The following is a 23,333-nucleotide window of genomic DNA, read 5'->3' on the forward strand; positions in this document are numbered from 1 at the left end:
TCTCTATAGATCTCTATAGATCTCTATAGATCTCTATAGATCTCTATAGATCTCTATAGATCTCTATAGATCTCTATAGATCTCTATAGATCTATAGATATAGATCTCTCTCTATATATATATATAGATATAGATATAGATCTCTCTCTCTCTATATAGATATAGATATAGATCTCTCTCTCTCTCTCTCTCTCTCTCTCTCTCTCTCTCTCTCTCTCTCTCTCTCTCTCTCTCTCTCTCTCTCTCTCTCTCTCTCTCTCTCTCTCTCTCTCTCTCTCTCTCTCTCTCTCTCTCTCTCTCTCTCTCTCTCTCTCTCTCTCTCTCTCTCTCGAGAGAGAGAGAGAGAGAGAGAGAGAGAGAGAGAGAGAGAGAGAGAGAGAGAGAGAGAGAGAGAGAGATATAGATAGATATATAGATCTCTCTCTATATATAGATATAGATATAGATAGAGATATAGAGATATAGATATAGATATAGATATATAGATATAGATATATATAGATATAGATCTCTCGATATATAGATATAGATATATATATATAGGTGGTTGGGAGGGGATCAAGGCATACATGGGGGGGGGGGGAGATCTGGATTTTTTTACACTAAAATCGCACAGCCTGTCACGGCTGCAGGCTGTGCGTCTCTCCCTGTCACACAAGATCCACAGTGACAGGGAGAGGGAGGCGGAACGGCAACTATGTTGCCTTTCGGAGGGTGATCGCTGTGATTGGCTCACAGCGATCACATGGCAGGGAGCCAATCAGTGACGGCTCCTGCCGATACCCGGAAGCCTTAGCTGTCATAAGACAGCTAAGTGCAGCCGATTCGGTGCGCGCGATCGCGGCGGGGAGCGGCGGCGCCGGTGATAGAGATCTACGCCCTGCCAGCCAGGAGCCCATCAAAACAGGGCGTAGATCTCTATCACCTCGGTCCTTAAGTGGTTAAACACTAAGTTGACAAAAAAAAATATTTTTTTCTTCTGAGTGGTGGGAAAGCTGGGATTTGGCAGCCACATAGACTTGTGCTGCATCGAGCAGTGGTTACGCATTGATTTTTCACTCAGAATTCTGTTGGAAACCTTATGAATGACAGATGGGACAGACACTCCGTGCATTTTTGGTTTGGGAGTAATTGATCACTTTCTGAATCGCACGGTTATCCGCTTAGGTTTGTATATTTTTCCTCAGGGCTGCTGGAAACTTTATGGTGTCCCTACACAGTACAATAAAAATGGTTTTGACAACCCCCCCCCTCCTCCAGGTGTCGCCTAAAGATCCGGCATACCAGATCTTTAGCAACGTCTAACAGTAGTCGCTCCATTGTGCGTCGTGCATCATCTCTCCTACCCCTCCACAGTAACAGAGGTGTTGCTAACCTAAGCTTGTGATGTCTGTACAGCACTCAGTCCTGGTCTGTCATCTGAAAGATCGAGTCCTGATCCTTGTGGGTATCTGTCCTTACACCTGTGTGCACGATGCATTGCAATTAGCCTTATTCATTATATAGGTTTGAGCGGGGCTTTTTCCACAAATGGCTTCCATACATACACCATGCATCTAACGCAATTTTTTTTTTTTTTTTTTTTTTTTTTTTTTTTGACAGCAGTACACATTCCAGATCCGAGAGAACAGAATAGCACTAGAACTGGAATAAGGGAGAACAGCAAAATGGGGGCAGCTAGATAGTGTTCTGGTGTTCTGGTTAAGGTTGTTTATTTGCTGTGGGTTTTGAGCCTTTGACCGGAGTTCGAATCCTGCTCAGGCCAGTATGTAAAACAGTAAGGAGTCTTCCGGCAAGGCTCCTTAAAGTGAACCTCCGGACTAAAAATCTACTCAGCAGAACTGAAAAGGCTCGGTGTTAAAGGAGAACTGTAGTGAGAGGGATATGGAGGCTGCCATATTTATTTCCTTTTAAGCAATACCAGTTGCCTGGCAGCCCTGATGGTCTATTTGCCTAAAGAAGTGTCTGAATCACACCAGAAACAAGCATGCAGCTAATCTTGTCATATCTGTCTAAATTTGTCAGAAACGCCTGATCTGCTGCATGCTTGTTCAGGGCCTATGGCTGAAAGTATTAGAGGCAGAGGATTAGCTGAATAGCCAGGCAACTGGTATTGCTTAAAAGGAAATAAATATGGCAGCCTCCATAAACCTCTCACTACAGTTCTCCTTTAAACAGTTTCACAGCATCAGAACTTTGTTTTTCTTATCAAAGCATCATTTTTAGCTGCATTTTTAGCTAAACTCCACCTATCAAAGAAAACTGCCCGGGCTTTTTTTCCCTAATGCTGTGCAAAGCATGATGGGATTTCCTATGTTATTGTTCACGTTGAACTGGGAGAGGTGCTCAGGACACAGGACAGTTGGAACTGTGTCTCATGCTCCCTGTCGCCTCCTTTCAACCAAAAAGATGGCTGACCTCAAGAAATCAAACATTTGCCTGTTCTTTTAAAACGGGGTGGGTAAGAGATTATATTACCTATCTATTTTAATTAACATAACTAATGTAATTTAATGACAGTATGTTTGTTTAGGCTGAAGTTCCCCTTTTAGGGCTCGTTTCCACTATCGCGAATCTGCATGCGTCCAACGCATGCAGATTCGCACATGTAATGCAAGTGGATGGGCCTGTTTCCACTGTAGCGTTGTTGAGGTGCGTTTTTTTCAGCGGTAAAAAAACGCACAAAAGAGCCAACGAATTTGCCTGCGAGTGGAATGCATGCGAATCGCCGCTAATGTATTTAATAGTAAAAACGCATGCGTTTGTTACATGCGTTTTTACCCGCGATTTTGCGTGCGATTTCGCACCTTTTTCAATTTTATTTTGCCCTGGCAGTGTCATGGTTAATTTCGCATGGTACCCTGCCATGCGAAATCGCACGCGAAATCGCGGGTAAAAACGCATGCGGAAACGCATCCGCATGCGTTTTTACAAGCGTCGGAATGCCGGCGAAATCGCGTCGCAACAGTGGAAACAAGCCCTCAATGCTCCTGGTTACCCGAGCCTTAACTGGCTGCAACTCTCAAGTGCTTTGAGTTCACCAGCAGAATAGCACAATTTAAAAAGGAACCATAACCAAGGATTGAACTTCATCCCCATCAGTAGCCAATATCCCATGAGAAATCTTTACCTTTTCTCAATCGGATCGTAAGTGGGCTCTGTGTGGCTGATATTGCGGTGAAACCCCTCCCACGGTGTGATGTCAGTACCTAGGTACTGACATCACACTGGGAGCCTTGTTGCGTTGTGGGAAATAACAGCTGTTTCCAACTGCCCAAAAAAAGCAGCATCTCCTTCCACTGACATCACCTGCCAGCAGTAAAAATGTCGCCATGTGATAAATTTCAGAATCTAAATCAGGGAGAGGAAAGATTTTAAAATGTGCAAAAACTGACTGATTTATAAATAAGTATTGTAAAAATTAAGTTTTTTTTTTTTTTTTTTTATTCCGTTATTTTCACTGCAGTTCCTCAAGTTTTGTCATAAAGCATAGCCACTTGCAAACACACCGACAAACAAGTCTGCCATGGTCTCCAAGGGAATTAAATCAGCTGAATCGAGAGATGTTATTTTAGATAAACATTCAAGCTTGGAACTCTCATTTTAAAATGTATTCAGTATTTATAGCTTCCACAGCGCTTTAGAGTAAATAGTCATGTCACTAGAGGTGCGTACACACATGCGACTATAGTCGTTTGAAACAATCGTTCCCTGATCATTTCAAACGACTATCGTTTAAAAAAAACAGCCAACGATCATTAAGTCAAACGATGGATGAGCTAGATCGTTAACGAAACATCTGTCCTGGCAGATTTTTTTAAACGACGATCGTTAGCAAAAGTAGTAAATCGTTAAACGGTCGTTCGTAGCAGGCAAGACATGCGCACTTCGTTTTATAGTCACAACATCTTAAATTTTCCCCTCGCGATGTAACGTTCGTTCTATGGTTGTGCCCAGTGATGCGTTGTATACTACATGATTATACCATAATTTTTATTTTAACAGGACAAAGTGTACTTTTGTATGTTTTGTCAACACTATATTATCTAGATGCTCTACTACATACCGACAGTATGAAATAGAAATTTAGTTATGTCATATGCGCAACGTTAGTTTTACAGTGTAACGTACGTTTTGAATCGTTCGTTACGTGCGGGCGGAACTTGCTATGATGTAACTTCCAGGAACAGTATGTGATGTTGTTCCGGATCGTTCGTTAACAATCAGATCGTTACACACCTTTAAAGAGACTCCGTAACAAAAATTGCATCCTGTTTTTTATCATCCTACAAGTTCCAAAAGCTATTCTAATGTGTTCTGGCTTACTGCAGCACGTTCTACTATCACCATCTCTGTAATAAATCAATGTATCTTTCCCTTGTCAGACTTGTCAGCCTGTGTCTGGAAGGCTGCCAAGTTCTTCAGTATTGTGGTTCTGCTATGCACTCCCCCCTCAGGGGGGAAAGAAACACACAAATGATCTCTTGAGATTCAAAAGGAATGCTGTATACAGCCTGCTTGTGTATGAATGTATTTTCTATGTGTGGACATACTGTACATCAACCTACTTCCTGTTTTGGTGGCCATTTTGTTTGTTTATAAACAAACTTTTTAAAACTGTTTTTAACCACTTTTAATGCGGCGGGGAGCGGCGAAATTGTGACAGAGGGTAATAGGAGATGTCCCTTAACGCACTGGTATGTTTACTTTTGTGCGATTTTAACAATACAGATTCTCTTTAAAAGCTAGGTTGTTTTTTCATCAATTAAAAGGTCGTTCGTCGTTCACAACGAACGATCGTTGTCTTATGTTTGTACGTAGCTTAACTGTCCCTCAGAGGATCTCGCAATGTAATCCTTACCATAGTCATGTCTATTGTAGTCTAGGGCCAATTTAGGGGGAAGCCAACTAATTTATCTGTGTTTTTGGGATGTGGGAGGAAACCGGACTGCCCAGAGGAAACAGACACAGAAAGAACACACAAACTCTGTGCATATAGTGCCCTGGATGGGTTTCAAACTGGGGACCCAGTGCTGTAAAGCAAAGGCCCTATCCGCTTCGCCACATTTTTTAAAAAACTACAATACATTTTTGCTAAGCAGGTTGACCCCCTGCAAGAATTTCAGTCCTCTTCAGAGTTCTGCTTAACTGCTTTATTTTGCATTTATCATTACTTTTGTTTAGAAATTTATGTCGGTTTCACTGTCTTGTTTCAGGTCTCTCTGGAATTTTTGACACCAGCCTCCACGTGGCAGGCGCTAACACTACAGAAACATCCGTGATGAGCTTCCTGTCTGCAATAGAGTCACGGACTGCCCAGGCCGCATCGTCTGGCACAACCCTTCTGCCGCAGTTCAGGGCACCTTCATGGCAAACTGGTAATCTGCTTTGTGTACAGGGTTGGCACAAATTGGGGGTTGATATGAGCATTTATTTCAGGACAGGACATCTGAGATACATGCTGAAAATAAAGTTAACCTTGAGTGCTACATGGCCCCCTAAATTTTAATCCTTAACCACTTGAGGACCTAGGGCTTTCTACCCCTTAAGGACCGGCCACTTTTTTTCCATTCAGACCACTGCAGCTTTCACGGTTTATTGCTCGCTCATACAACCTACCACCTAAATGAATTTTGGCTCCTTTTCTTGTCACTAATAAAGCTTTCTTTTGGTGCTATTTAATTGCTCCTGCGATTTTTACTTTTTATTATATTCAGCAAAAAAGACATGAATTTTGGCAAAAAAATGATTTTTTTAACTTTCTGTGCTGACAGTTTTCAAATAAAGTAAAATTTCTGTATACATGCAGCGCGAAAAATGTGGACAAACATGTTTTTGATAAAAAAAAAACCCATTCAGCGTATATTTATTGGTTTGGGTAAAAGTTATGGCGTTTACAAACTATGGTGCAAAAAGTGAATTTTCCCATTTTCAAGCATCTATGACTTTTCTGACCCCCTGTCATGTTTCATGAGGGGCTAGAATTCCAGGATAGTATAAATACCCCCCAAATGACCCCATTTTGGAAAGAAGACATCCCAAAGTATTCACTGAGAGGCATAGTGGGTTCATAGAAGATATTATTTTTTGTCACAAGTAAGCGGAAAATGACACTTTGTGAGAAAAAAAAAAAGTTTCCATTTCTTCTAACTTGCACCAAAAAAAAATGAAATCTGCCACAGACTCACCATACCCCTCTCTGAATACCTTGAAGGGTCTACTTTCCAAAATGGGGTCATTTGTGGGGTGTGTTTACTGTCCTGACATTTTGGGGGGTGCTAAATTGTAAGCACCCCTGTAAAGCCTAAAGGTGCTCATTGGACTTTGGACCCCTTAGCGCAGTTAGGCTGCAAAAAAGTGCCACACATGTGGTATTGCCGTACTCAGGAGAAGTAGTATAATGTGTTTTGGGGTGTATTTTTACACATACCCATGCTGGGTGGGAGAAATATCTCTGTAAATGACAATTTGTTAATTTTTTTTTACACACAATTGTCCATTTACAGAGATATTTCTCCCACTCAGCATGGGTATGTGTAAAAATACACCACAAAACACATTATACTACTTCTCCTGAGCACGGCGATACCACGTGTGGCACTTTTTTGCACCCTAACTGCGCTAAAGGGCCCAAAGTCCGATGAGTACCTTTAGGATTTGACAGGTCATTTTGCGGAATTTCGTTTCAAGACTACTCCTCACGGTTTAGGGCCCCTAAAATGCCAGGGCAGTATAGGAACCCCACAAATGACCCCATTTTAGAAAGAAGACACCCCAAGGTATTCCGTTAGGAGTATGGTGAGTTCATAGAAGATTTTATTTTTTGTCACAAGTTAGCGGAAATTGAGTTTTATTGTTTTTTTCACAAAGTGTCATTTTCCACTAACTTGTGACAAAAAATAAAATCTTCTATGAACTCACCATACTCCTAACGGAATACCTTGGGGTGTCTTCTTTCTAAAATGGGGTCATTTGTGGGGTTCCTATACTGTCCTGGCATTTTAGGGGCCCTAAACCGTGAGTAGTCTGGAAACGAAATTCCGCAAAATGACCTGTGAAATCCTAAAGGTGCTCATTGGACTTTGGGCCCTTTAGCGCAGTTAGGGTGCAAAAAAGTGCCACACATGTGGTATCGCCGTACTCGGGAGAAGTAGTACAATGTGTTTTGGGGTGTATTTTTACACATACCCATGCTGGGTGGGAGAAATAACTCTGTAAATATACAATTGTGTGTAAAAAAATCAAAAGATTGTCATTTACAGAGGTATTTCTCCCACCCAGCATGGGTATGTGTAAAAATACACCCCAAAACACATTGTACTACTTCTCCCGAGTACGGCAATACCACGTGTGACACTTTTTTGCACCCTAACTGCGCTAAAGGGCCCAAAGTCCAATGAGTACTTTTAGGATTTCACAGGTCATTTTGCGGAATTTGATTTCCAGACTACTCCTCACGGTTTAGGGCCCCTAAAATGCCAGGGCAGTATAGGAACCCCACAAATGACCCCATTTTAGAAAGAAGACACCCCAAGGTATTCCGTTAGGAGTATGGTGAGTTCATAGAAGATTTTATTTTTTGGCACAAGTTAGTGGAAAATTACACTTTGTGAAAAAAAAAACAATAAAAATCAATTTTCCGCTAACTTGTGACAAAAAATAAAATCTTCTATGAACTCACCATACTCCTAACGGAATACCTTGGGGTGTCTTCTTTCTAAAATGGGGTCATTTGTGGGGTTCCTATACTGCCCTGGCATTTTAGGGGCCCTAAACCGTGAGGAGTAGTCTGGAAATCAAATTCCGCAAAATGACCTGTGAAATCCTAAAGGTACTCATTGGACTTTGGGCCCTTTAGCGCAGTTAGGGTGCAAAAAAGTGCCACACATGTGCTATTGCCGTACTCGGGAGAAGTAGTACAATGTGTTTTGGGGTGTATTTTTACACATACCCATGCTGGGTGGGAGAAATACCTCTGTAAATGGACAATTGTGTGTAAAAAAAAATCAAAAGATTGTCATTTACAGAGGTATTTCTCCCACCCAGCATGGGTATGTGTAAAAATACACCCCAAAACACATTGTACTACTTCTCCCGAGTACGGCGATACCACATGTGTGGCACTTTTTTGCACCCTAACTGCGCTAAGGGGCCCAGAGTCCAATGAGTACCTTTAGGCTTTACAGGGGTGCTCACAATTTAGCACCCCGCCCACTTGCCAGGACAGTTAACAAACCCCACAAATGACCCCATTTTGGAAAGAATACACAACAAGGTATTCCATGAGGGTAATGGTGAGGTCATTGAAAATCTTATTTTTTGTCACAAGTAAACGGAAAATGACACTTTGTTAGAAAAAAAAATAAAAAAAAAATTCTGCTAACTTGTGACAAAAACTAAAATCTTTTATGAACTCACCGTGCACCTCACATAATACTTTAGGGTGTCCTCTTTCCAAAATGGGGTCATTTGTGAAGTCTGTCCTGGCATTTTAGGGTCTCTGCAATCATTACATGTATGGCCAGTATTAGGAGTTTCTGCTATACTCCTTATATTGGGTATACAAGTAATGCACTCTAGGCTGAAAGGAAAAATGAACGGCAAACATACCTTGCTCCACATCAATGGCAGATCTTCCTCCACATCAATGGCAGTGATAACCTCAGGAGAGAGACACCCCGTGCCACCCTGCACTCAGGGTGAGCCACCAACTTATGTGACTGGGCCTCAGAACTTTAGTATACAGCATTATGCCTGTAGGATACAGCAATATGCCTGCCAATAGAGATGACTCTGTGTGGCATTAAAGCATCATCATAGGCCCAAATCACATATAAACCGGGGGTGTCCACACTCAAGGGAAATTCAAACATGCCGTCTTATATCGCCAACCCAGGACAGATCAGCAATATCAAGCATGGAAACCGATCCTTCTTGCCACTTTTATGCTTACCCGTTTGGTTTTCAAGCTTATCTCTCCTCTCCCTGCGACAATGTGCGAAAGACCACTGAGTGTGTGCCTACTCCTGTGTCTGGAGTTCCCTAGGTTCTAATAGTGTACCTGCTCGTGGTACCTCTCAAAACACGGCCCTACACATAGGCCAGGCTGGTCAGGACAGCGGGGACAATAATAAACGGTGTCAGTCCTTGTTCCAGCCCTGCTGCAGACACGGCAACGTTTTCTTCGGATGCGTTGACCTGGGGCACACGGAAGCTGATAGGCGTAATGCCTTCCATGCAGTCGGCTAGTTGCATCTGGGGGGGGGGGGGGGGCCTGGCACCTCCTGGATACAGGATGTCCAGAACGATCTGTTCCTGAAATTGAAGGAAAGATCCAGTTCTCCCAGCCTTACTGTAGAGAACAAAGCTGTTGTAAACTGCCAATTGAATCAGATAAAAAGACACTTTCTTATACCAGCGTCTTGTTTTCCGGGAAATTAAATAGGGCGCTAACCTCTGGTCATTGAAGTCCACCCCTCCCATGTTGACATTATATTCGTGGACGACAAGGGGCTTTTCAATGACCTTAGTTGCCCGTTGAATTTGGACTGTCGTGTCTGTGTGAATGGTGGACAGAAAGTAAACGTCCCTCTTGTCCCTCCATTTCACCGCGAGCAGGTCTTCAGTACGCAAGGCGGCCCTCTGCCCCCGTTGAAGTCTGGTGGTAACGAGCCGTTGGGGGAAGCCCTGGCGACTAGGCCGCGCAGTGCCACAGCATCGGATTCCTTCTAACTTTAAGTGCTGAAAGAGGGCCACACTTGTGTAATAATTGTCCACAAAAAGATGGTACCCCTTCTGGAACAAGGGTGACACCAAGTCCCACACAACCTTTCCACTGCTCCCCAGGTAGTCAGGGCATCCGACCGGCTCCAATTTTGAGTCTTTTCCCTCATAGACCCTAAAACGACATGTATAGCCTGTGGCCCTTTCACAGAGCTTATACAGTTTCACCCCATACCGGGCGCGCTTGCTTGGGATGTACTGTTTGATGCCAAGGCGCCCGGTAAAGCGTAAGAGGGACTCGTCTACGCAGATGTTCTGTTCAGGGATATAAGCATCTGCAAATGTTGATGACAGGTGGTCTATGAGGGGCCGAATTTTGTGGAGCCGGTCATAAGCAGGGTGGCCCTTTTCATGACAGGTTTTGTCGTCGTTGAAGTGCAGGAAGCGCAGGATGGACTCAAATCGTGTCCTGGACATGGCAGCAGGGTACAAGGGAACATGATTTACTGGGTTCGTAGACCAATACGACCGCAGTACATTCTGTTTCATTAGTCCCAAGTGAAGGATAAGGGCCAAAAAGATTTTAATGTCGGAAACTTGGACTGGTTTCCACCCGAAAGGCTGGGCATAGCTGCTCTCCGGGTGCTCGGTGATGAATTGTGTGGCTTTACGGTTGGTCTCAACCACAATTAAGTCCAAGAGAACCTGGGTGATGAACAGCTGCAAAAAGTCTAGGGCCGTTCCTAGATGAGCTGTCGCCACCTGGACTCCAGACTGGGCGGTGAAAGGGGGCACTACGGGTGCGGCGGAATCAGGGGATTGCCAATCTGGTTGTGCCAGCACCTCTGGGAGTCTATGGGTACTACGGGCCCGTCTTCTTATTGGTGGCTGCGATGGGGGTACTACTGCACTTGCCACCGTACCAGTTTCAACTTCCATGCTGACGCTCACCACTTCGCCAGGGTCTACGGAAGCACTGGCACTAAGTCCAGGAGATGCTGCGCTGCTGGTGCCTGCCTCACCAAGAAAACTATCATCAGCGCTAGCACCACCCTGCTGCCCTTGAGGCGGATCCTGCGCCACCTGCGGTCTAACGACTTGGGGTCTGGTACGCCTGGCTCTAGCCGGGACCATAGCCTCGTCATCACTTTCGGTCAAGGAACCACTGCTTTCTACAGGTTCAAATTCGGACCCGGAAGATTCGACGGATGATTCTTCCCAAAAGAACTCATCCGACTGGTCCATGTACCTGTATACCTCGTCATCGGAAAGCCCCCTTCTTGCCATTGTGGATTACTAAATTTATGGGGGTTTCCTCCGAGACTACCCAGAAAAAAAGAGCACCTACCTAGCAAAAAGGGAGTATTTGAGAGGTATTGGGGTTGGTGGGAAGTGGGGTCTCAGAGGCAATCAAACAATCACGGGACAATCAAATACAATTACAGCACAATCGAATCCAATCACAGCACAATCAAATCTGATGCACTCGGAAGGTGATGGGGGGAGGGTGGGATTGGGTGTGGCGGGAAGTGGGGTCTCAGGCAATCAAACAATCACGGGGCAATCGAAGTCGATCACGGGACAATCAAATACAATTACAGCACAATCGACTCCAATCACAGCACAAGCAAATCTGATGCACTCGGAAGGTGGTGGGGGGGGGGGGGGGAGGGTGGGGTTGGGTGTGGTGGGGGGGAGGGTGGGGTTGGGTGTGGTGGGAAGTGGGGTCTCAGGCAATCAAACAATCACGGGGCAATCGAAGCCGATCACAGGACAATCAAATACAATTACAGCACAATCGAATACAAGCGCAGCACAAGCAAATCTGATGCACTCGGAAGGTGATGGGGGGAGGGTGGGATTGGGTGTGGCGGGAAGTGGGGTCTCAGGCAATCAAACAATCACGGGGCAATCGAAGTCGATCACGGGACAATCAAATACAATTACAGCACAATCGACTCCAATCACAGCACAAGCAAATCTGATGCACTCGGAAGGTGGTGGGGGGGGAGGGTGGGGTTGGGTGTGGTGGGGGGGAGGGTGGGGTTGGGTGTGGTGGGAAGTGGGGTCTCAGGCAATCAAACAATCACGGGGCAATCGAAGCCGATCACGGGACAATCAAATACAATTACAGCACAATCGAATACAAGCGCAGCACAAGCAAATCTGATGCACTCGGAAGGTGATGGGGGGAGGGTGGGATTGGATGTGGCGGGAAGTGGGGTCTCAGGCAATCAAACAATCACGGGGCAATCGAAGTCGATCACGGGACAATCAAATACAATTACAGCACAATCGACTCCAATCACAGCACAAGCAAATCTGATGCACTCGGAAGGTGGTGGGGGGGGAGGGTGGGGTTGGGTGTGGTGGGGGGGAGGGTGGGGTTGGGTGTGGTGGGAAGTGGGGTCTCAGGCAATCAAACAATCACGGGGCAATCGAAGCCGATCACGGGACAATCAAATACAATTACAGCACAATCGAATACAAGCGCAGCACAATCGAATACAAGCGCAGCACAGTCAAATACAATGCACTTGGACGGTGATTAGGGGGGGGGTCTGAGGGCGATTTGAGGGGGTGGGGGGTTGATCAGGAGCCTGCACGGGGCAGACTGAGTCCTGATCTGATGAGAGGCAGACACAGGGGGTTACTGATCGCAGATCAGTTAGTGATCGCTGGGGAGGACAGATGTAAACAAAGAGCAGGGGATGTAATCAGAAGGGGGGTATGAGGGCAATCGAGGGCCTGGGCAGGTGATCGGTTACCCCCGCGGGGCAGTTAGGGTCTGCTCTGATGGGTGGGGGTGCTAAGGGGTGATGGACAGGTGATAGACAGGTGATCAGAGGGGGATCAGGGGATAAGGTAGCTGTATACAGATGTATACAGTATACAGGGGGGTAGTCTGGGATGGGGTCTGGGGGTGATCTAAAGGTAGGGGGGGGAGATCAGGGGTGATTAGGTGGCAGTTAGGGACCTAAACTAAAGGGCAGCGTCGCTAGTTAGTGGCAGGTGGGGGGGGGGGGGGGATTTTGCAGGGGTGCAAGGGTGCTGGGCAGGGGTCTGCTGGGGTGATCAGGGGGGGTATGAGGCCTGGGGTGGTAGATCAGGGACTCTGTGGGCAAAAAAAAAACACGTGTGCTGGCTACTTACAATGTGCTTCCTCCTCGCTAGTGGTCTCTGCAACAATGAGACCACGAGGCGAGGAGGAAGCACGTATAAGGCACTTTGTTTACCTAACAAAGTGCCTTATACTCCCTGATTGGGCAATTATGCGGATTCCTCCGCTCGCCGGCTCTGCTAAGTGGCCGGCGAGCGGAGACAAAATGCCCGAGTAACGATCCCGGGCGGAGGATCGCGTCACGGATGACGCGATCGCTCCGCCCATGCCCTTAGAAGGACCGCCGCCTCTGTGGGTGAGCCGGTCCTTCAGGGCTTCACTTCCCGGCCGCCTCTGTGCGTTAGGCGGTCGGGAAGTGGTTAAAGGACCACTATTGAAAAAGGAAAGCCGTTAACATTTGAGCGAACTGACAGGTTTTGGGCCAGTCAATCTACTCATGGGGGATTCTCAGGGTTTTCTTTTTCAGCAGCATTTCCTTAACAGCAGTTGCAAAGATTTCCTGACAAAATAGTGTGCAAGTGATTAGGGAGGCTGGCTGGTATCTTACTATTTTGGCAGTTAAACTGCTGTTCAGGAAATGCTGTTGAAAACAAAGAAGACCCTGAGAATCCCCCATGAGGAGATGGACTGGCCCAAAACCTGTCAGTTCTGTCAGATTTTAACTGCCTACTTTTTTTCATGATAGTGGTCCTTTTTTAAAGCAGAACTGAATAGTAAAAAAAAAACCTGTTTCACTTGCTTGGCGCTTCTGCCAGCCCCTTGCAGCCTCCCTGTCCCGCACTGGTTCTCCACTATCCTCCGTTCTCCAGCCGCCAGCTAGTTTCGGTACCGTCGACTTGTAAGTCAAGTCGACGGCAACTGCGTCTGCGCGCCCTGAGCCACACGTATCTTTCTTCACGTTCCTGCCTGCTATTGCGGGCGGGAACTCGAAGAAAGATACACGTGGCCGGAGGCGAAACTAGCTGGCGGCGGGAGAACGGAGGATCGTGGAGAACCGTTGTGGGACAGGAAGGCTGCAAGGGGCTGGCAGAAGCGCCAAGTAAGTGAAACACTTTTTTACTCTTCAGTTCTACTTCAAAGACTACCTGCAGTATAAACCCCTACTGCCGCATTTTCGAGGGGGGCGGAGCGCTCACCTGAATGAATGACTTACAGCCGATCAGGTAAGTAATTAACCCTGAGACACCCACAGATGTTTGCTGGAATCCGATCTGAAGGGTGGCTGCAGTAATGGTGTGTGGTAACTATTCCCTAGTTACTGGTCCTCTAGCACTAGGTGTGATGTAACAAGCTGCTGTTGGCGAAACCAATAGCAAGGAGTCTGCATCCTGGGTGGAGCTAAATAGCATATTTGGGTTTGAATGAGCTGTGAAAACGACAACAAAAAACACCAAATCTTGTATGCATTTGTGATTTCCTATGCAGAACGTAGTGTACCGCAAACCTAAAGGTGCCCATAGATTACTTGACTTGGCGGCCAATCGACCATCCAATTCTATAATTCTAATCTGATGAAAATGAATGCCGCAGAGAGCATGCCTGATCGATAGATTTTGGCCCAAAATTGGTCATATTGTCGGACATGCTGGAAAATCTTAGGCCAATATGCCTCATTGGGTGTGCGGTGGTAACGACATGCGATAAACACGAACGCAACGGAACCCCATGGCTGCTTCCTAATCGTTACGTCCCCCTGGGTGCCCGTGGAGCTATCCTTTACTTGCCTCTGTTCTCGTACTTCCACCTTTGGGCCCTATGTGACTACCGGCATATAGCGCTTGTGTGTCGTCACATAAGCGCCCCATGTGCTATTACACAGGCAACCATGTGGGGGTGCAAAGTAAGAGGACGGTGGCAGTGCAGACTTTGCCAGGTAAAGTATAACTGCATGGGCACCTAGTGGGCAGGTGGTGTCATCACCAGGCCGATTCCTGCAAGATTTCATGCTGAAATTGATCGGGAATTTGCCTGCGGTTTTATGGCGGCCAACAGATCTCTCTCCACCAAAACCACTGAATTGGGTACCTTAAGTACCTCTGTCCTGTGTCACATAAGACATGAGCTAACATGTCTGAAAACTGCCAAATTCTAGTTTTTCGCAGTTTATTGCGGCCTATTTTACTGAAGGTGGTTGCCTAGTGGTGTACTGGACAAAAATGCATATTTTTAGTAATGAATGGAGGTGGCTCAAATCAGCGGAGATGTTTAATTACAGAGGTGTCTACATCCTTTTCACCATGTAGTGGGAAAACTTTCTGGCCTTCAGCTGCTGTTTTATGGTTCTGCCTTTTTAAAGGAAAACTGAAGCAAGAGGGATATGGTGTGTGACTTTATTTATTTATGAATTTAAACAATACCAGTTGCCCAGCAGTCCTGTCGATCTTTGGCTGCAGTAGTGTTTGAATCACACACCTGAAAAGAGACTGCAGCTAAACAAGTCAAAAACCTGATCTGCCTGCATGTTTAGGCTACTTGCACACCAAGACGTTGCGTTTTAGGGGACGTTATGGTCGCATAACGTGCCCCTACCGACATGCCTGGTGCTCTTAGATGTGGACGTCCGAGTGAGCCGTGTTGTGCAGCTCACTCTGGCGTCTGTGATGCCACGATGCGTACTCTTGGACGCATGCGGCATCACGTGGTCCCGCCAGCCAATCGCCGCACAGAGCAGCGCTCCAGGAAGTAAACACTGCACGTCACACCGTGCAGTGAGTATTAATTAGCCATGTGCCTGGCCGAGGAGGAGTAGGGAAGACCTCCTCCTCCAACACTACTGAGCATGTGCGCACAGTCCCGCGCATAACGCCGTAGCATGCAGCACATTCAACTGACGTCCTGCGTTACAATGTAACGCAACGTGGGCACTGTGAACAGCCCATTGATTTTTCATTACTGTGCGGTGGGCTGCGTTACAGGCTGCACTTTCGTGCGCCTGTAACGTCCCACTGTGAAAGCCGCTTTGAAAGCAGAATATTGCTAAAAGTATTAGAAGCAGAGCAGGACTGCAAGGCAACTGGTATTGATTAAAAGGAAATAAACATGACAGCCTCCATATACCTCTCTCTTCAGTTCCCCTTTAAGTAAATGTTAGCCTCCATATTCCTCTCGCTTCTGGTTCCCTTTAAAGTGTTAATGTGCATGTACTTCAGTGAGGTAAAAATTGTCTAAAATGTGGTGTGCTAGTGGCAGCGTAGGTAAACCACGCCTGCTGCTTACAAAAGCCACGCAGTAGTGATTTATCGCAACCACGATACTTCACTAGCGCGGCCGCTACTATGTTACCATATTAGTGGCCGTGCTAGTAAAGTATCTCGGTCAATTGGGCAATCTAAACCCTCATTCTGCTAACTGGACACTAACAAACGAGATTTTAAGCCTTTATGGGTTAAGGTGGCCATACACTGGTCGATTTGCCATCAGATTCGACCAACAAATAGATCCCTCTCTGATTGAATCTGATCAGAGAAGGATCGTATGGCCACCTTTACTGCAAACAGATTGTGATCGGTTTCAGCCTGAAATCTATTCACAATCTGTGGAGCTGCCGCTGCTACCTACTTCCACCCCCCGCATACATTACCTGCTCCAGACGGCGCAAGTCCCCTGGTCTTCTCCGCTCCGGCTACTGAACTTCCTGTCCAGGGGAAGTTTAAACAGTAGAGGGCGCTCTACTGTTTAAACTTCCTGCCGGGACAGGAAGTTCTGTGTTGCTCTGGAGCCCGAAGCGGAGAAGAAGACCAGGGGACTCGAGCCGGCTGGAGCAGGTAATGTATACCCGCTGTATTGCGTCGGTCGTCGGGCATTCGAACGCCGCTATTGACGCACTCCCGACCCGCCGGCAACCGAGAAAAATCTTCCGCACGGATGGATCGACGGGAGTCGACGGATTTCGGATGGAAATCCATCTTTCTGTCAGCGGTGTGTGCGGCGATTTCATGGCCGTTTCGATCACTGTGATCGAAACGGCCGTATTTCGGCAGGAAAATCGTTAGGTGTATGGGCTCCTTTAGTGATGCTACACAAAGAGGTTGTTTTTTTTCCATTTGTAAATCTCCGTTTCAAAGTTAGTATGTATAAATTGCACCAATCAACATGATTGCTTTGAGAATTTGTCTTGTTCATTTTGTGGGTTCAGTTGGGTAGTAGTATACTATCTGCTATTTTCTTGTGCAGCACATGATACGCTAGCTATCCTATTTACATAAAGGATGCACAATTTTAACGTGCAATGAAAGGCTTAGCTTTATTATGTACCATGCAAATGAGACAAAACATGAACAGTTTGTGTCTTTCGCTCTGTAACCCACACGATATGCAAATCCGTGCACGCTGTTAAACTGCCATGCAAAATGCACAGTGGCCTCAATTCACTAAGATCATGCTGGTGATAAGCCAAGAGAAAACTTACGATCGGTATTTTCAGTGTTAATTCACTAAAGAAGCTTGCCTAAAAGCCTGAGCCCTGAGAGTTATCTTATCATTTCTGTCCTTAAAGAGACCCTGAACTGAAAATTAAAAAGTCAGAATAACCATACACAGGTCATACTTGCCTCCTGCATAGTCTACTCCGCAATCTTTCTCCTCTCCTGCATCCCATTTGTCCACTGTGAGCGATGGAATTCTCTGTCCTCCATTTTGAAAATGGCCATTACCCCATAACGGCTTCCTGGTCAGCACACTGTGAAACTGTAATATCGCCCACCTAAGCCATAGGGAAACATGGACATTACCTTGCACATTCAGTTGTAACTGACAGCAGCTGATGTATAACTGACAGCAACTGGTATATTTCAGTTCTGACAAAATGGTGAGCTGCTGAGAGGAACTGACGGTGAGATAAGTATGTAATATTCATTTGCAGCTACGTCATGTGTTTGTTTTTAAATAATTTTACTCAATTCAGGTTCCCTTAAAGTTATCACCTCTGTAGTTATTTTCACATGCAGTATATAGGGTCTGTCTGTAACTTAAGAATTCTGTAGTTATTTTAAGGATTGAATAGTTAACTTTAGAGATCTCTCCTTAACTTAAAGACAACAGAGTAACCAAACAGCTCGGGGTGACCCAAACCACTAGGAATGTATAGGGGGATAAAAGAGATCGAAAAGCCCTCCTACTAATAAGCAATGCTTTGTGAAATGTGCCTTCTTAAAACAGGAAACTTGCAATAATTCAGCTATAAGTGAACATTTGTGGTTACCCACAATGCACCACTGCTGAATATGTAAATTGATTACATGGGTGAAAAACGATAATTTGCATATTCAGTAGTGGTGCATTGTGGGTAAACATAAATGTTCACTTATAGCTGAATTATTGCAAGTTTCCTTCTAACTTAAAGGCAGAAGAGTTAACTTTATGCTAGGTACACACCATACAACTTTCTGGCAGATTTACCTGCCAGATCGATTATTTCCAACATGCTGATCTGAATTTCGATTGTTTTCTTTTTATTGTTTTTTTTTCAATCAATTTTCATTCAGTTCTATGAAAATTTATCAAAAATCGTTTTTAAAAAAAATTGGCAAATCGAAAAATCAATCGACATTCAGATTGGCCATATTGGAAATAATCGATCTGCCAGGTAAATCTGTCAGAAAATTGTATGGTGTGTACCTAGCATTAGATTTAAATTCATTGTGGTAATGTACAGAACCAAAATTGTCTCTGTCCAAATGTTTATGGACCTAACTGTAATAGTGGGATTGCGCTTTGCACAGCGTAGCGATTATCAAATGTATAGATCCTTTTTTTATTTCCAATAGAAGTTGAACAGGTGATTTGTGGCTGAATCTACAATCCCTAGAGACACATAGCTGTAACTGGATACACACTCTTTGCTGACTCCTTTTCCCTCTAGCAGTTCTGGGAAGCCACAGTTATCCACAGTCCATCTGGGATGATGGTTTTCTTGTGTAATCAGTCATATGCTGATCATGGTAACTTGTACTCTGGTGGTCACAAAATGTGTAAAGTAAGAATGAGTTTTTGGCTGACATAATGGCAATCCTGGACCACTTATGTGCGACTTTATTCTTACAGCAACAATTTGTGCAGATAGTTTCCTTTTGTAGATTTGTGCAATTAGTCCCTTTCCCCTCCTGCTTCATCTGACTTTGGTTTTTCTTTCTTTTCTTATGTTTTCAGGCATGCATTCCTCTGCAGCAACAGAATTATTTGTAACCGGAGCCCTGCAAACTTCTGGAACATTTCCAACTTCGGCTCTCTCTGCCTATCAGCATCCAAACACTTTCAGCTCAAGAAACTTTGCCACAACTCCTTCTTTAACCCTTCAAGATGGGACTTTCAGTGCTACCACCAACGGTCTGCTTTCCCCCCATGACCCTCTTCTGTCAATCAAGACCTCACAGACTCCAACTGCTTTGACTTTTGAGCGTTTGGGCAGTGCAATGCTGAGTACCAGCATACCACAGTCTTCGACATATCGGTCTGCACAGGAATCTGCACCACATCTCTTACAACCCCAGTTCAGTTTATTGCCGACAGCACTTGGTGGGACGCAGCAGGCGGCTCAAGCGTATGGTACATCGGTGTTTGCTGGATCTACTGCCTCCATTGAAAGAGCTCTTCAGAGGGAATGTAGTGTTATAAAACACCACCAGAGGCCTTCAAGTACTCAGTCTGTACAGGCTCAGCTTTCTGGTACTCAGCATTCCTTGCAGAATTACTTAACTAGTGCAACTGGGGCTGCCTTGCCTGATGCAGCAAGACAGTCTGCTCTTTTATGTGCTCCTCTTGGAGCTCTTACTCAGGTGAGCAATGGTGGACCAGTGCAGAAAACACCTCAAGTTTCTGTGGAGCTATCTCAATCTTACCCATCTGCCATACCCTCCCCTGGTTTCCCACCCTCTTCTACAAAAACGAAAAACTGCCCAACGAAGGCACCTCCAAGGTCATCAAAGACTCCAAAATCTCAGAGCGTAACTTCTCCTGGGCAGACCCAAAGCTATACCAAGTCTCCTCAAAGCCAGAGTTCAGTCATTTCAAGCCAAGCACAAGTTTTCTCCACAGCACAGTTAAGCAGTCTTTTACCTGTAAGCCAATCTCCCGTGTATGTTTCAACACAGTCCCCAAACCTACCATCAGCTAGCCAATCACAAATCTTTTCAACAATCAAATCTGAGAAGCTGCCTCCACTCTACAAACCACTGACTTCATTTTCTAGCCAATCACAAACCATAACCTCCGGCAGCCAGACACTAAGTTACACCTCAGATCAGCAGCCGCTGGCGCTGTCTTCGGTTTCAAGTGACAACTATTCTGACCAAACAAGAGATCTGTCTTCAGCTAACCAGACGCAAAGTTATTCTTCCAGTAACACTCAGGGCTTAACTCCAGTCAGTCAGTCGCAAGTTAGCTTTTCATCTCAGTCACAGGTGATGTCACCAGTAAGTCCTTCAGATAGTTATAATTCAGGACAGAATTTACCACTAGCATCCCCATCTCTTCCTTTTTCTGCTTCCTCTCGTGGACAGACTATACCTGCCTCTAGTCCAACTCAGAATTACATTTCTATGCATTCATCCCAGAATACACAAGACTCAACCTCCCCACAATCTCAGAAGTTTTTGCCAACTGTTTCATCACCCTCATTCGCATCTCCAACTCATTCCCAGACATTGCAAAACAGTAGAACCTCATCTGACTCCAAATCCTTCGGAAAGCGAAAGTCTGACACTAACCTCTATGCGTCAGTAAAGCAGGAGGAGAAGTTTCAGATTCAGGATTTGCAAGCACTGCAGCAGCAAACTAATATGGAACCATCTACACCAGGGCTAAGCGAGGGGGATATTGACACCCAAGACACTGCGTACAGTGTTTCAAAGGCAGATGATCGGTATTCTCAAAGTGTTATCAAAAGCAACTCTCGCATGGAAGACCAAGTTCTTGGTATGCAAGGACCCAAAAAAGATGAGCGAATGTTAAGTCCTACGGGCCATATGACGCAGCATGTTAGTCATATACATAATTCAACAAGCCACGATGTGACAAAGTCAACAGATTTGCCCACGCAAGTCAGTGCTAAAGACTTGAGTCAGCAGCATAATATGATGCACAAGGTGCATGAAACAAAGCTCCCTGAGCAGCCAAGTACATCCCCTCAACTCCAAGCTGTGCTGAGGCACCCTCAGCATCTACAGCTGCCAGGTACACCGGTACTTCTAGAGTCAGATTTGCAGATGTTTCAGCAGTCTATTTTGCAGAGCAGCCTGGGGCAGGTCAAGGTACCAACACCAATGCAGCGAATTCAGAGTCCTCAACAGGTAGCGCATCAGTTCCTTCAAATGGATGGGCACATTATCCAGAGTAATGGGGGACAGCCTCCACAGTCCATTCATGCTCAAGCCTCTGATTTAGTCAAAATGGAAACTTCTGATGGGAAGCATCTGCAGCAACACTTACAAGGACAGAGGGCTCGATTAGACTCAAAGAGTCAATTTGACTCCCTGAATCCCATGTGTTTTTCAGAGACTATGTTATTGGGTGATGAGCGCAACTTTTTATCTCACGTTGATGACATATTAGCCGCAACAGCGGCTCAAGAGTATGCCAAGTCATCTGCTGAGGAAAATTTGTCTGTCAAATCTGAAGATTCAAAGTCTCGATTTCAGTCCCTAAATATAAGAAACCTGTCTTCAAATTTTACACCTTCAAAGCCACAACAGAACCTGAACACTTTATCTTTGAATGGTGGCCAAACAGCAATAAACCTTTCTACTGTGTCCACGAGTCATTCCAAAAATGTTACTCTTGATCAAAGTCGCATTCAACCTCTACAGCAAGACTTGCCAAGTGGCATGGGTTCACCAGTGTTAGGGACCAGCCAAGAAGAACAAGAAAAGAATTTAGATATGAATCTAAAACAAGAACCTAAGGACACTAACGATATTCCAAATGATGGAAGAGATGCAGAATTTATGGTTAATGCCAAGAGTCTTGATGAGGAGAGCACTACACCTGATGGAGACTTTATCATGGGTCAAGATGAAAATGCAGCCATTGTTGGTCAGCTGCATGCTCAAGGTCAACATATTTCAAAAACTGATTCCCAAGTGAGTGGTAGCTCCAGTGGCCAAATGGAAGAAAACTGCCAAGATGTTTCACAAGATGGCCTTCAAAAGATCAAGGGGAAAGAAAAAATGGCAATCAAACAGTTTGCTGAAGATGAGAATGCAAATCTTAAGCAAGTGAAAAGGAATGCACCAACGAAACGCCCATTGCTCAAAGGACCAGATGTGCAATTTCCCACACATTCTTCTGAAGGGTATTATGATTCCTACCAGAACCAGGAGAGGATGAGGCAAAAAATAAAAGAAGTAGAGGAGAAACAGCCAGAAGTTAAGAGTGGGTTCATAGCATCTTTCCTAGACTTTTTAAAGACTGGACCAAAACAGCAGTTCTCTGCTCCTGCTGTCCGTGTGCCCAATCGAATCCGAAAACCGTGCACTCCAGTGATCAAATCCCCCTGTCCTGGTCCGGTTTCACAGACTCCTGCAGCTGGTTCTGAGATTAGCAGCTCTCCTAAAAAGCCTGAGGAGGAGCTTAAGAAGAACCTGGAAGCCCTGCCTTCTTTCTCTTCTGATGATGATGATTCTGTTGGAGGCAATAATGATCTGCAGAAGAGCATCTCCACAGCACTGTCAGCTTTAGATGAGAACGGAGAGAGAAGGATTAAAACAGGTGAGCTTTTTGTTTTCATTGGACTAGTGTGAATGCCTTTTTGTTGGATGTCATTTTGTTGGTGATAAACCTAGAACGAGTCTTTAAAATGCATGACTTAGTTTGAAAGACCATAACTTTGCATTTTTTTCCCCCCAGCAATCTGCCGGTTATCTTACTAATGCAGGTAGTCCCCAGTTAACGAACGAGATGGGGACAGTAGGTTCGTTCTTAACCTGAATCTGTTCTTAAGTCAGAACAATGTGCTATCTCTGTCCCCTGTGCCTCCAGTGTCCCCCTCTGTCACCTCTGTCCTCTGTGCCTGCTTATACAAGTTTAATCGATTTTCTCAAACTACAAGTCCAATTTGGAAAAAAAATTGTCTTGTTTCCATGGAAACACTGAATCCATGCAATTCTTACCGGCAGGTTGTTCGTAAGTTGGGGACTACCTGTATTATAAATGTGAAAGTTTGAATGTTTGTTACTCGATCACGCAACAGTGGCTGAATGGATTTGAATGAAATTTGACACACGCATAGTACATTAACTGGAATAACATATAGGATACTTTTTATAGTCTCAAAAATTCGCTGCGCACAAAGATATCAGCAATCTGTATTCCACACTCCAGGTGGTAGGCGACACTCCTCCTTCACAGGACAGGCAAATGCTCCACTTCAGCGAGAAACCACCACCACACCCCAAGCAGTGGCCACTCACTGTTATATTAGACCCTCAGTTAGATGGGTCCACAGCGCTTATGGGGTCATCTGGCCGCCCCCTGCCGTATGGAGAAAAGTCTCTTC

The 23,333-nt window shown here is 45.3% G+C and overlaps 1 protein-coding gene across 1 annotated transcript in view; it reads left to right on the top strand.

Annotated features, from left to right (window-relative positions):
* Positions 1–23,333, top strand: part of QSER1 (glutamine and serine rich 1) — a 157,332-nt gene that overhangs the window by 63,552 nt on the left and 70,447 nt on the right. Inside the window, exons 3-4 of the mRNA XM_068260999.1 lie at positions 5,217–5,378; positions 18,992–22,546. Coding sequence (XP_068117100.1) covers positions 5,217–5,378; positions 18,992–22,546 — 3,717 coding nt within the window. The remainder of the gene's footprint in view (positions 1–5,216; positions 5,379–18,991; positions 22,547–23,333) is intronic.

This window comes from Hyperolius riggenbachi, chromosome 11 (assembly GCF_040937935.1).
Source record: "Hyperolius riggenbachi isolate aHypRig1 chromosome 11, aHypRig1.pri, whole genome shotgun sequence".
NCBI classification, from domain to species: domain Eukaryota; kingdom Metazoa; phylum Chordata; class Amphibia; order Anura; family Hyperoliidae; genus Hyperolius; species Hyperolius riggenbachi.